General features: G+C 36.9%; 1 protein-coding gene across 2 annotated transcripts in view; it reads right to left on the bottom strand.

Moving 5' to 3' along the window:
* GABRA3 (gamma-aminobutyric acid type A receptor subunit alpha3) overlaps nucleotides 1–12,840 on the bottom strand; it is a 205,993-nt gene that overhangs the window by 60,479 nt on the left and 132,674 nt on the right. For both annotated transcript variants that reach the window (XM_084871096.1, XM_084871095.1), the window contains exon 7: nucleotides 10,686–10,829. In XM_084871096.1, the coding sequence (XP_084727222.1) occupies nucleotides 10,686–10,829 (144 nt within the window). The remainder of the gene's footprint in view (nucleotides 1–10,685; nucleotides 10,830–12,840) is intronic.

Raw genomic sequence — 12,840 nt, 5'->3', positions numbered from 1 at the left:
TTTTCCCAGATTTGGCTTATCCCCATTACCTATAATAGTACCTCACACCCTTGGGTATCAAAAAACATCATTTTTTTTTTTTTTGGTGCTTGTAGACAAAGGTAACACATCTCTATATATTTAAGAATTACAACAGCATAATGTAGTTATCCCAAAGAAACTTACAAACCAATCCTTTGAATGTCTGGCAGCAAATTAAAAAGGACATGAAAAGATTTAATCCCTTCCACTGTGTAGAGGGCCCCCTAGGAAGGCACCTGAGCATTCTATATTGGCCCCTCTTGCCCTTTTGGCCAAGAGTGACCCTCTTCTCGTGGTCTAGATACCCACAGCTGTTGCCTGAGCTTTAAGTTCATGCTGAGGCTGAAGCATCATGGTGGCTGGTACCATGGATCTCTCTCCCCCCCAGTGGAGTGAGCTGGGCCCTCTCTGGAGAAGAAACATGGGTTCCCCAAAATATGAGATCAGTGCCTGGGTCTCACCAGCAGGTGAGGGGTTCCCAAGGCAGGTGCTGAGTGTGGATCCCATGGGGGCATAGGCTACCAAGGAGACAGAACTAAACCTCATATCACCCTGCTTGGCCCTGGAGGATGGCTGGTTATCCAGAGACGGGTAAGATTCCTCAGGGAAGGAACAACCTAAGACAAGCACAGTAGCAGAGGGACCATCAGGAGAGAATTTGGGGGTCAACAGAGGTGGGGCACAGATCCTCACCCCCCCCCCCAATGTTGCAGGGGCTTGAACATTCGCCCCTTCTGAGGAAGGTCTTCTGCTCCCATGGCTGCTTTGCTTCCCATGCACAGCTCAAATTGGGACCCAGGTAACAGACAGAGACCTGGCTGACAGCAGCTGCCCTCTCACTGCAGCAAGACTTGTTTGAGAGGTCTTGTACCCATGGTGTGGGCAAGTGGGTTTTTAATATCCAAGGCCAGCCTAGTAGCAGGAATGCTCAGGCCCTTCTCAAGAAGGGAAATAATCCTTTCCAATAATACACACATGGTAAATAAGATTGTTGTTAGAGTGTTGAGTTTGACAGTTGAATAGTAGCCAATTTCTCAGAGGAAATTAAATTGGCTAATGGAAATAAGCAAATATTCTAGAAAAACTGATTGTACTGTACAAAAAGCTGTTCCTAAAGTGTTAACAAAAATTCTTATTGGCCGAGCGTCTCATTGTAAAATTGCGTAACATGTAACGAACCTAAAACAGTCATAGTTTAGCGCAAATAATTAAAATGTAAAGGCTATCAAGACTACATTATAAAATTTCCAAAAGCCTCCTATTATTTAAATTTAAAAAAGGGGGTGACAGTGGAAAAATATCATGTAAAGAAAAATATCCTGCAAGTAAATTACATCTAAAAAATTTGTACTTTAGGAAATTAACCTTCATTTGAAACAATAACAGCAAGATACCCATGAAAATCCACACATGGTGCCGGGACCGGTTTGGCTCAATGGCTAGAGCATCGGCTTGGGGACTGAAGGGTCCCAGGTTCGATTCTGGTCAAGGGCATGTACCTTGGTTGCGGGCATATCCCCAGTGGGGGGTGTGCAAGAGGCAGCTGATCTATGACTCTATCTCATCGATGCTTCTAACTCTGTATCTCTCTCCCTTCCTCTGTGTACAAAATCAATAAAATATATTTTCTTTTTAAAGAAAGAAAGAAAAGAAAATACACACATGGTGCCGAAACAAGCCATAGGAAAAGCATTTAGGCAAAAATAACTAACTAACTAACTAACTAACTAACTAAATAAATAAATAAATAAATAAGGATCCCAAGTCAAATTTATAGAAAATATCCCTTTATTAACTTTTGGTTGAGAATATGCTTGTATATTTTCAGAAAACAACTCCGAGACCATCTGGATTCCTGCAACGGAGAGGAATAGACAGAAGTGCTCCAGCCATGAAGACAGAAGAGACACAATTCAGAGATGGAAGATGCTGACAACATCTCGCCATACCAGCAGACAGCAGTTGCTTGTCGCTGAAGGATGCCCAGGATCAAACCACAGATGGTCAGACCTGCATCACCACCATTTGTCCACCAACCAGATCTGAAATATCATGGCTGACATGTACACATAAGGAACTGTTTAACATTGAAATTGGGACTCAAAAGAACTGTTGGCCCAGAAAGGAACTCACTACAGACTGATTCATATGCCTCTTAGTATAACCATGATGGCTCGTCTCAGTTTCGGTTCTTACAAGGGTATTTCTTGGATCACATGATCTCACACATCTTAGAGTAAATAATGAACATAGACTGATTAACAAAAACAGACCCAGAGAAAGAGAAGCAGCAATCAGACTTTCAAACCTCAGAGGGAAGGTAGGGGAGGGTGGGGGTAAGGGGAAGAGATCAACCAAAGAATTTCTGTGCATGCATATAAGCCTAAACAGTAGCCATGGACAACTGGGGGGTGGGGCCATATGTGGGGAGGGGTTTGGGATGGGAATGGGGGGATGAAGATAATTATGTGATACCATAATCAATAAAAAAAAGAAAGAAAAATAAGGCTTTTTAAATTTAGCAAATAATTCTCATACAAAATTATGGAATGTGTTCTTTATTATACCTTTGGAGTTTCTCTCTTTTCTTTCCCTCTGTTTATTTTCCAATCTTTTTATTTGTATCCTTGTTCCACACACACGCCTTCTCTCTCTCCACCTCTTTCCTGTCTATATCCATTTATATTTCTTTTTCTCCCTGCCTTTCTTCACTCTTTTTCCACTGAGAAGGGATTGAGGATTTATTTTTTAATGACAATTGGACTTTGATTAGCATGGACAATTTCCCCCTTTTCCCAGCTTAGGCTCACACCCTTAAATTTCTGTCTATTGACCTATATCATAATCTACAAAATTTAATAAATAAAATACTTAGAAAATATTATTCATAAATTATATATATTCTCTGGATATAAAAGGCAAAACAAGTGGGCTTTGCAAAATCTTACCAAATTATGCATTTGCCTTAAATAACTGAATATATGTTATTCAATCCTTTCTTTCTATATCCTTCTTTCCTTCAATTTCTGTCTTTCTCTCTTTCCAAAGAATCAAAGAGGGTGATTAAAATCAGCAAAGTGGTGGAGAAGGACATATAGGCTCTATTATCCAATCACAAAAATATGAATTCACAACTAACCACAAACAAGAATGCCTTTTTGAAAATAACAGAACCTGGAAATAAGGCTGAAGTGCCTTCTTAGAGCATAAAACAAAGCCACATTAAAAGGGTAAAAGAATTTATTTCATTTTGTTGCCTTGTCCCCTCCCCACCAAGACATGCACTCAGTGCTGTGCCTAGCAGGTTCCTCTGGATCTAAGGTTTATCCAGTGGGGAAGGGAGAGCTCATGGAAAATAGACATTACCTGTATTCCAGGGCATTTTCCTGGAGTTGGGGGGGGGGAGGTAGGGGAGAGGGGTCCTTGATTAAATATTTGATCTATATGGAGCAACAAAAATTTTCATAGAATGCAAAAATAGTATTGTAATATATATTTTTTTTAAATTTCAGGATTAGTACAATCTACAAATATAATAAATTAAAAAAATTATGTATATTCATAAGTGTCACTTTCAAGGCTGGCAATAGACTTTTTACTGCCACTATAAAATATAAATAATACGAGTACTGTCTGCTAAATTCAAGAAAATTTATGTATTTATGAAATAAATAAATAAAATCACTTACCTAAATTATCTGAATAGCTGATTTGTAAGGACATCACTTGTTTAACTAGCTTACTAGCACGCAGTACGATGTGTATCATCTGAGAAACAGTTACAAACATTTTCGTTGTTGCCAATCCCCAAAAAATGCCATTGTTCATTAAGTCCAAACAATGGTGGTCGAATTTTAACAACTGATCAACAATGTGAACTTTGATAAACAGTTCTCAACAATTATTTGTTATTGTTAAAGTTTAACATTATAAAATTAACAAAAATAATATAAAACTCATATCCTGGCTAAATAACCACATGGCCGCCGAAAATCATATATTCCCTTCCCGTTCTCCCACCGTTCCCTAGCTCAGTGTTTTTCAACCTTTTTTGGGCAAAGGCACACTTGTTTCATGAAAAAAATCACGAGGCACACCACCATTAGAAAATGTTAAAAATTTTAACTCTGTGCCTATATTGACTATATATAAAGTAATTCTCTTGAATAGGAATCAAATAAACACAAAGAAAGTATTTTATAATTACTTTATTATGAAATATTAAGTAAACAAAATAGTGAAAAATTATAAAATTCTTGTCTTGTCTGCACCTACGGCACACCAGGCAACATCTCGCGGCACACCAGTGTGCCGCGGAACAGCGGTTGAAAAACGCTGCCCTAGCTTGTCACGCATGCTTTCAAAAAATCAGGACTTTTTTAAACCGCTGAGGGCCGCGGGACAAATTGTTAGAAATCAAAACTGACCAGCCAAAAGTGGTCACCTTATACATGGGGCACACTGGGAAAATTGTGCCCCATGTATAAGGTTAAACCTGTCAGCTAAGAACAAAGAAGGGAGTATGGGGGGGACTTACAGTCATCACTGCCATATTGCAATCTCTTCTGATGAGAGTCTAGCGGTCTGCCTTCCATGCTTAGAAATCAAACCTCTGAGAACAGCCTGCAGTTTTGGCAACCAGATCTGAACAGTATAGATGGAGGTCCCGCCCAACAATGGAGGTCTGGCCAATAGTAAAATTCTAGTACAGCCTTTGAGCAATGGTGGTGGGCCAATCAAAAGTCCCATATCCTTTGGAATCCTGATGCGCTCAAAGGGTGACCCCTGCTGGTTAAAAGAACTGTTGCAGCTCCCTTCCTCCACATAACTCCCCCCACCCCACCCCACCCACCCCCGCATACCGATCCCCCGCTGCTCCGCCCCCCGCGGCCCCCCCCCCCTGATAATCATGCCATTCCGGGGAATCAAATATAATTATAGAATTGTATGCCTGATACCTGTATAATTTTACTAGGCAATGTTACCCCAATACAGTCAACGAAAATAAAAATCCTGCTGGTCACATGACTTCAGAGCATCAGCTATTCTGATCACGTTCTGCAACAGAGCTTGGAGAAGCCAGATGTCTAAGAATGAAACCCCTCTGGCCCCAATGGCCTACCACATAAAGGCAATTATGCCAGACAAGCCGGTAGAGATGCCGCGTATTTGCGGCAACTTCTGGCATGTAGCGGGGGAGGAGGGGCTGCCAGCTCTATTGGCTTGCTTGACATTCTTCAGGGAATTGCCGTGGTCCGCAGGAGGTTTTGTTCTAGGCTAGTGGGTTTTGATTCTCAGGGGCCATGGCGACAGGGTGATGAGAATGGCAGTTTCCAAGGTCTAAGGGGGTTGGGAAAACTGGACACATAAAAGCAGTAATGAAGTGAAACAGAAAAAAAAAAAAATTTAAAAGAAGGATAACTTTTGGTTATGCTTATCTGCATGCATACAAGTCCTTCGGTTGATCTCTTATCTCCCCCATATCTCCCTACCCTCCCCGCTGTAATTTGACAGTCTGTTGCTTTACTGTCTCTGTATCTATCGTTTTGTTCGTCAGTTTATAATGTTCTTTATTATCCATAAGTGAGTGAGGCCATGTGGTGTTTCTCTTTCATTGACTGGCTTATTTCACTCAGCATGATGCTCTCCAATTCCATCCAGGTTGCAGCAAATGTTGAGAATTCCTTCTTTTTTATGGCAGCATAGAATTTCATTGTGTAGATGTACCATAGTTTTTTTTTATCCAATCATCTGCTGATTGGCATCTACGTAGGCTGTTTCCAAATCCTAGCTATTGTAAATTGTGCTGCTATGAACATAGGGGTGCATATTTTGTTTCTGATTGGTGTTTCTAGCTTCTTGGGATATATTCCTAAGAGTGGGATTACTGGGTCAAATGGGAGTTCCATTTTTAGTTTTTTGAGGAAACTCCATACTGTTCTCCACAGTGGTTGCACCAGTCTGCATTCCTACCAGCAGTGCCCGGGGGTTCCTTTTTCTCCGCAAGCTCATCAACACTTGTCCTTTGTTGATTTGTTGATGTTAGTCATTCTGACAGGTGTGAGATAGTACCACATTGTTGTTTTGATTTGCATCAAATTAGTGACTTTGAGCATGTTTTCATGTGCCTTTTGGCCTTCCTTCTGTCTTCTTTTGAAAATATTCTATTTAGGTCCATTGCCCATTTTTTAATTGGATCATTCATCTTCCTTTTATTTAGTTGTATAAGCTGTCTGTAAATGTTGGAGATTAAACCTTTATCAGTGGTATTATTTGCAAATATGTTCTCCCACACCGTGGGCTTTCTTGTTGTTTTGTTGATGGTTTCTTTTGCCGTAAAAAAGCTTTTTATTTTGATGTAGTCCCATTTGTTTATTTTCTTTTTAGCTCCCATTACTCTAGGGGCAGTATCAGTAAAGAAGTTCTTTTGGCATATGTCAGAGATTTTGCTACCTGTGTATGCCTCTAGTATTTTAATGGTTTACCGTCTTATGTTTAAGTCCTGTATCCATTTTGAGTTTATTTTTGTGCATGGTGTAAGTTGGTGAGCTAGTTTCATTTTTTGCAAGTGACTGTCCAATTTTCCCAACACCATTTATTGAAGAGACTATCTTGACTCCATTGTATGTTCATACCTCCTTTGTCAAATATTAATTGAATCTAGAGGTTTGGGTCAATATTCAGATTCTCTATTCTATTCCATTGATTTATATGTCTGTTCTTGTGCCAATACCAGGCTGTTTTGAGAACAGTGGCTTTGTAATACAGCTTGAAATCTGGTATTGAGATCCCTTCTGCTTTATTCTTCTGTATTGTCCCAAAGTTCCCTTAGGCTCTCCTCCTGCTTTTTAATTTTTTTTTTCCCTAGAAGCTACTCTAATTGGGTATTTTTTTCCATCTTGTCTTCTAGCTCACTGATTTGGTCCTCTGCTTCTTCTAGTCTACTTTTCATGCTTTCTATTGAGTTCTTTACAGTAGCGATGTCATTTTTCATTTCTTCTTGGTTCATCTTCATTTCCTCTTGGTTCCTCTTCATTTCCTATTGGTTTTTACTCATATTTTCAAATTTGTCTTCCATTCTTTTTAGCCATCTTATGATCATTACTCTGAATTCTTGCTCTGGTAGGTTGCTTGCTTCTAACTTATTTACTTCCTTTTCTGGGAGCACGCCATTTGTAATGCAGCTTGAAATCTGGTATTGAGATCCCTCCTACTTTATTCTTTCTCAGGATTACTGTGGCTATTAAGGGTCTTTTTTAGTTCCAGATGAATTTTTGGAGAGTTCTTTCTAGGTCTGTGAAGTATGCCGTTGGTATTTTAATGGGGATTGCATTGAACTTATAAATTGCTTTTGGATGTATGGACATTTTGATGATGTTGATTCTACCAATCCATGAACATGGTATGTTCTTCCATCTGTTTACATCACCTCTATCTCTTTTTTCAATGTCATGAAGTTTTCCTCATATAGGTCTTTTATGTCCTTAGTTAAGTTTATTCCTAGGTATCTTAGTTTTTTTTAGTGTGATGGTAAATGGGATTGCTTTTTTAGTATCTGTTTCTGTAAGTTTACTGTTGGTGTACTGAAATGTCATAGATTTCTTGGTGTTAATTTTGTATCCTGCTACATTGCCAAATTCATTTATTAAGACAATTAGTTTTTTTATAGAGTCTTTTGGGTTTTTGATGTACAATATCATGTCATCTGCAAAGAAGGATAATTTTACTTCTTCTTTTCCAATTTGAATGCCTTTTATTTCTTCTTCTTATCTAATTGCAATGGCTAGTACTTCCAGTACTATGTCAAACAGGAGTGGTGAGAGTGGGCATCCCTGTCTTGTTCCTGTTCTTAGAGGAAAGGGTTTTAGTTTTTGCCCATTGAGTATGATTTCCTCTTCTTTTTAAAAAATATACTTTTATTGATTTCAGAGAGAAAGGGAGAGAGAGCGAGTGAGTAAAAGAGAAAAACATCAATGATGAGAACGTATCATTGATAGGCTGCATCTTATACAACCTCCACTAGGGATTGAGCCCACAACCCAGGCATATGCCCGACCGGGAATTGAACAGTGACCTCCTAGTTCAAAGGTTATGCTCAACCACTAAGACACACCAGCATGGTTACCTTCTCGTCTTGCTGGTATTGCTGCCTTTCTGTATGCCTTATTGTGAAAGATTACTCTTTAAATAGTTTGGGGAACTTTCCCTACCTTTGTACTATATCCTACTGTGCTCCATCTGTGTTAAGTGTACAGATATTTGAGAATACAATGTAAAACACATTCACAATTTAGCTAGTTCCTAAGGATGTGAATGACACAAGGGGCTTCTTTAAGAGCTTGGCAAATTTATTCATATAAAATGAGTGGATATATTTTCTTAAATTCATGTTTGGTATTTTTCCAACTATCTATGTTCCTTGAACTTTATCTTGCCTCCTGTATTCTTGTAATCCTCATCTTTCAGAGTTATTTTTGTGTCTCTTTCACTCTTATTTTCTGCTTTGTCTTTACTTAACCTTTGCTACATGTCTAAAGACATAATATACTAGTATACAATGACCACAATATACTTATTCTAATGAATGATCAAATTTCCAGGAAAGATGGAAAAATAAGATCATATTTTTCTCTTTTACTCACTCTCTTCCTTTCTCTCTGAAATCAATAAAAGTATATTTTTTAAAAAGAAGAGGAATATAATGATCCCCAAATCCTCCTCTTAGAAAATTAATGCAAAATATTTCCAAATGTTGGGAAATGGAATCAATGTTGAAATAGGGAATGGTGTGAACAATTAGCCGCAGATTTTGAGGACTTTTATTTATATATTTAACACATGTTTGAATCTGCAGCCAAGAGCAGGAGCCCTCTGATTAGAATTACTTCATACCAAAGACTGACAGCATTCTGAGAGAAAGACACTCATATAAAATAGAAATTTCATAGATTATAGGTCTTTCTCTGTAATCTACAGTTCAGTTTCCTATTAATATGTTGTACCCTGTAAATATACATTGAGTAGGATATTCAGAATTCATAAAAGAATATCCGTAATTTATAGTGATAAAAACAATATACATATGTGATGTAATAATATGTATGTGGTACCTAAATCAAAGGTTATCAAAGGGTGTACAGCAAAGTGTCCCTCACATTGCTGCCCTAAACCATCTGTCTCATTTCTCCCTACTTTAACCACAATTAACAGTTTCTTGTGTATATTTCTAGAAGTAATATCCCTATACAAACATATATCCCTATATACCTTCAGTGTTCTGTGCTCTGCATTTTTTTCACTCAACAGTATATCCTGCAGATATTTGCAATGAACAATCACATAAAGTACATCATTATTTCTTTGCAGCTGCAGAGTACTGAATTGTGCAAATGTATTTTAATATACTAAATCACCTCTTTACTGATGTACTTTGTATCATGCTTTTAAACTAATTTGAGAGGTAGTCTAATTATATCTGTGATAACTCTATTTTCAATAAGGTCACATCCTGAGATACTGGGGTCGGAACTTCAACATATGAGGGGACATAATTCAGCCCCTGACACATGCATTGCCAAGATTGAAGGGAAATTGGCATGCTCATACACTGATAATGGGAGTGTGAATTGCTTAACCTTTTAGAATGGAAATTTGTTCATATGCATTAAATTTTTAAAAATGTGTCTACTTTCTGAAATAGCAATCTTGATATTCCGTCTCTATCCTAGGCAGATAATTACACAGGAATAAAATGCTATATGGAAAAAAGGTCTACACAGTGTTGATTATAGCATTAAGTCACATAAAATAATAGTAGATGATTGGCTAAATTGAGTATGATTCACATATATGAGGTCATTAAAAATAAAAATATTACTTTACTGAATTTAACAATGAAATGCTGTACTTCCCAGTGATAGCAATACTTATCACATTATTGTCAAGAATACTGTGACATTGAAGGAAGGCTTTTTACTTCTCTTTTTTTAATTTAAAGTAATTAAAATAGATGATAATAATGTATGTCCAGTATAATTATTAAAATATTGCTATTTATAACTAACAAGAAATAACAAGTATTGGTGAGGATGTGGAGAAAAGGAAACCCTTCTTCACTGTTGTTGGGAATATAAATTGGTGCAGCCACTATGTAAAACAATATGGGAGTTCCCCAAAAAATTAAAAGTAGAATGACCACATGATGCAGCAATCCTACTTCTGGATATTTAGCCAAAGAAAACAAAAACACTAACTAGAAAAACATATGCACTCCTAAGTTCACTGAATCGTTATTTACAATACCCAAGATATGGAAGCAAAGTAAGTGTCCATGGGTAGACGAATGGTGAAGAATATGTGGTACATATACACAAAGAAATGTTATTCAGCCATAAAGAGAAGAAAATATTGCCATTTTTGATATCATGGATGGACATCGAGGGCATTATACTAAGTAAAATAAATTAAACAGAGAAAGACAAATATTGTATAATCTCACTTATATGTGGAATCTGAAACAAAACAAACAAAACAAAAACAAGCTCACAGATACAAAGACTATTTGTTGCAAGAGATAGAGGTGTGTGTGGGGAGGTAGGGATGGGGGTGATAGTTACTAGTATGTGGTGCAGATTATAAAAATTCTTGTTAAATAAAATAAATACCTGTACTAGAGCGGATTATATCTGTCCCAACAACATGGCCCAGCAGATCATACTGATTCAGGCGAGAGCCGTCCTGTGCTACTTCCACAGATTTGTTCTTCCCAAGAGTCCAAGAATAAACCACTTCAGCTTTTGTATAGGCATCTAAGGCATAAAAGGGTCAAGAAGGAGAAGTTGAAGGGAAAGGAAAATGATTATTTTTTTATACTAAACTTGCATGTGTTTAAAATACCACTTACATCCCAAGAGTTCTGGGTAGATGTTCTCTCTTCAACTGAAGTACATGTATCCATCCATCTAAAAACAATCATTGTATAACCACTACAGTTTATGCTGAGAACATAGAAATGAACCTAAAGCTGTCTCTTCCTTCAATTACCCACAGTCTTCTGCATTGCTAATAAATTGTTAACTTTTCTTTTCTTCTCTTGGAGTGTAAAGAGTGGGGATAAGGGGAGGAATAGATAAAATATTATATAATGCAATTGTCATGAATTGAGATGCTTACAGAAGGTACCTTAAATTAGTAAATCAGGCTAGTTGTATGAAAAATTAACTGCCACAAAATGTAACACATTTTCTTTAATTAAGTATAGGGTGACCATATGAGATAAAGTTAAAAAAATTACACTAGGAATATTTTAAATTTTAAAGAAATGAAAAATTTCAAATGACATAGCAATAATTAATTACTATTTTTAAACTTATTATTATTCTGATTTGAAAAACATAAACCTGCTATCTTTTTTCTGCACCAGGTTGTTAATGATAGGTCTTGTATTTACAATTCCAATGGCAAGTAAAGAATTTAGTACAGATTAGTTTTAACAAGGGTGTAGGTAAGGGAAATGAGTTGGGAATGAAGGTCAAGGTTATTTAATTTTAGCCAGTATATTAAAGGAAGAGACTTGTTTTCTTTCTATACATGGATTAACTCTTTGCACAGTAGATTTTATATTTTTGGTGAACATCTTGCCCTAACTCCAGCACCTGGGCTCATAAAGGGAAGTTGACCACCATACTGTTCACCCATTTCATCCAAGTTTTGGGTTGGTGTTATGTCCACAATACCCTCTATTTAAATGTTCTACTACAAAACAAATAATTCCTAGTGAGTTTACCAATGAACAAATATAAACTCTCTGTCCATACAAAACCTTGCAACTTGAATATATATTTCATAACAGTCTGATATTAACCTTTACACACACTAATTGTGATCTGCTTATAGTACACTTCTTAGGACTTTATCAGTTACTCAAGTAAATCATTTCCTGGTTTTCTTGTAATGGGCAACATGCCAAAAAGTTCTTCATTCACAAAATTCTCATTGAAATCATGAAAAATTATACATAACTTTATGGCATTTTTATGTTTGTGCTCTCATAAACTACAAAAGAAAATACCATAAGAAATCTAAATTTTCCACATAGTATGCCCTGTTTGGCCTCAGTAATTTCTTCAAAACACTGACAAAAATACTTCTAATTCAACTTACAATTTCAGCTATGATTAATAGATATTTTTATAAATCTAGAATTTATAAAATATTTTAATGCCTAGGGAGGTTTGTTACGTAATGCTTAATTGCATTTCCCAGTAGCAACACTTAGTGTATACATTCAAACATAAAACTTATTGAACTTTCAAGTTCAATAAACAAATAAGCAATAAACACATTTAAAAAATCTGAAATTTTATTTGACAGTCCCTAAATTTCAGATCTTGACAAATAATTTCAAAAGTTATAAACACTGTATATATCAAGTAAATCACATTTGCAAACCACCAATGTACAACCTCTGGTCTAGAGATTTTCTCCTATAGATGGCTATGGTCTTCTGTGATTCATCCTTGGAAACAAAGCATCTGCTGCTGCCTATGGGGTATTGAGGGCTCTCAACTGGAATTGTAGATCTTCAAATTAGTGTCAGCAAGAAGAAATGGAAATCTCAGAACTCATCTCACAACCTTACCCCAAATCTATTCTAAGACTATTAAGTGAGGACTATACCAGGGGTATTAGTGAAATGTGATTTCATGTCTTCTAATTTTCCTCAGTGCCTTCCATCTTTAGTATATACTAGAGACCCAATGCACAGAATTTATGCACAGAAGGCTGTCCTTCAGCCCGGCCCACACCCTCTCCAATATG

The sequence above is a fragment of the Pipistrellus hanaki genome (genome assembly GCF_964339955.1).
Source record: "Pipistrellus hanaki genome assembly, chromosome: X".
In the NCBI taxonomy this organism is placed as follows: domain Eukaryota; kingdom Metazoa; phylum Chordata; class Mammalia; order Chiroptera; family Vespertilionidae; genus Pipistrellus; species Pipistrellus hanaki.
Note: the sequence above shows the minus strand (reverse complement) of the source record. Positions and strands in the feature narration are given on the sequence as shown.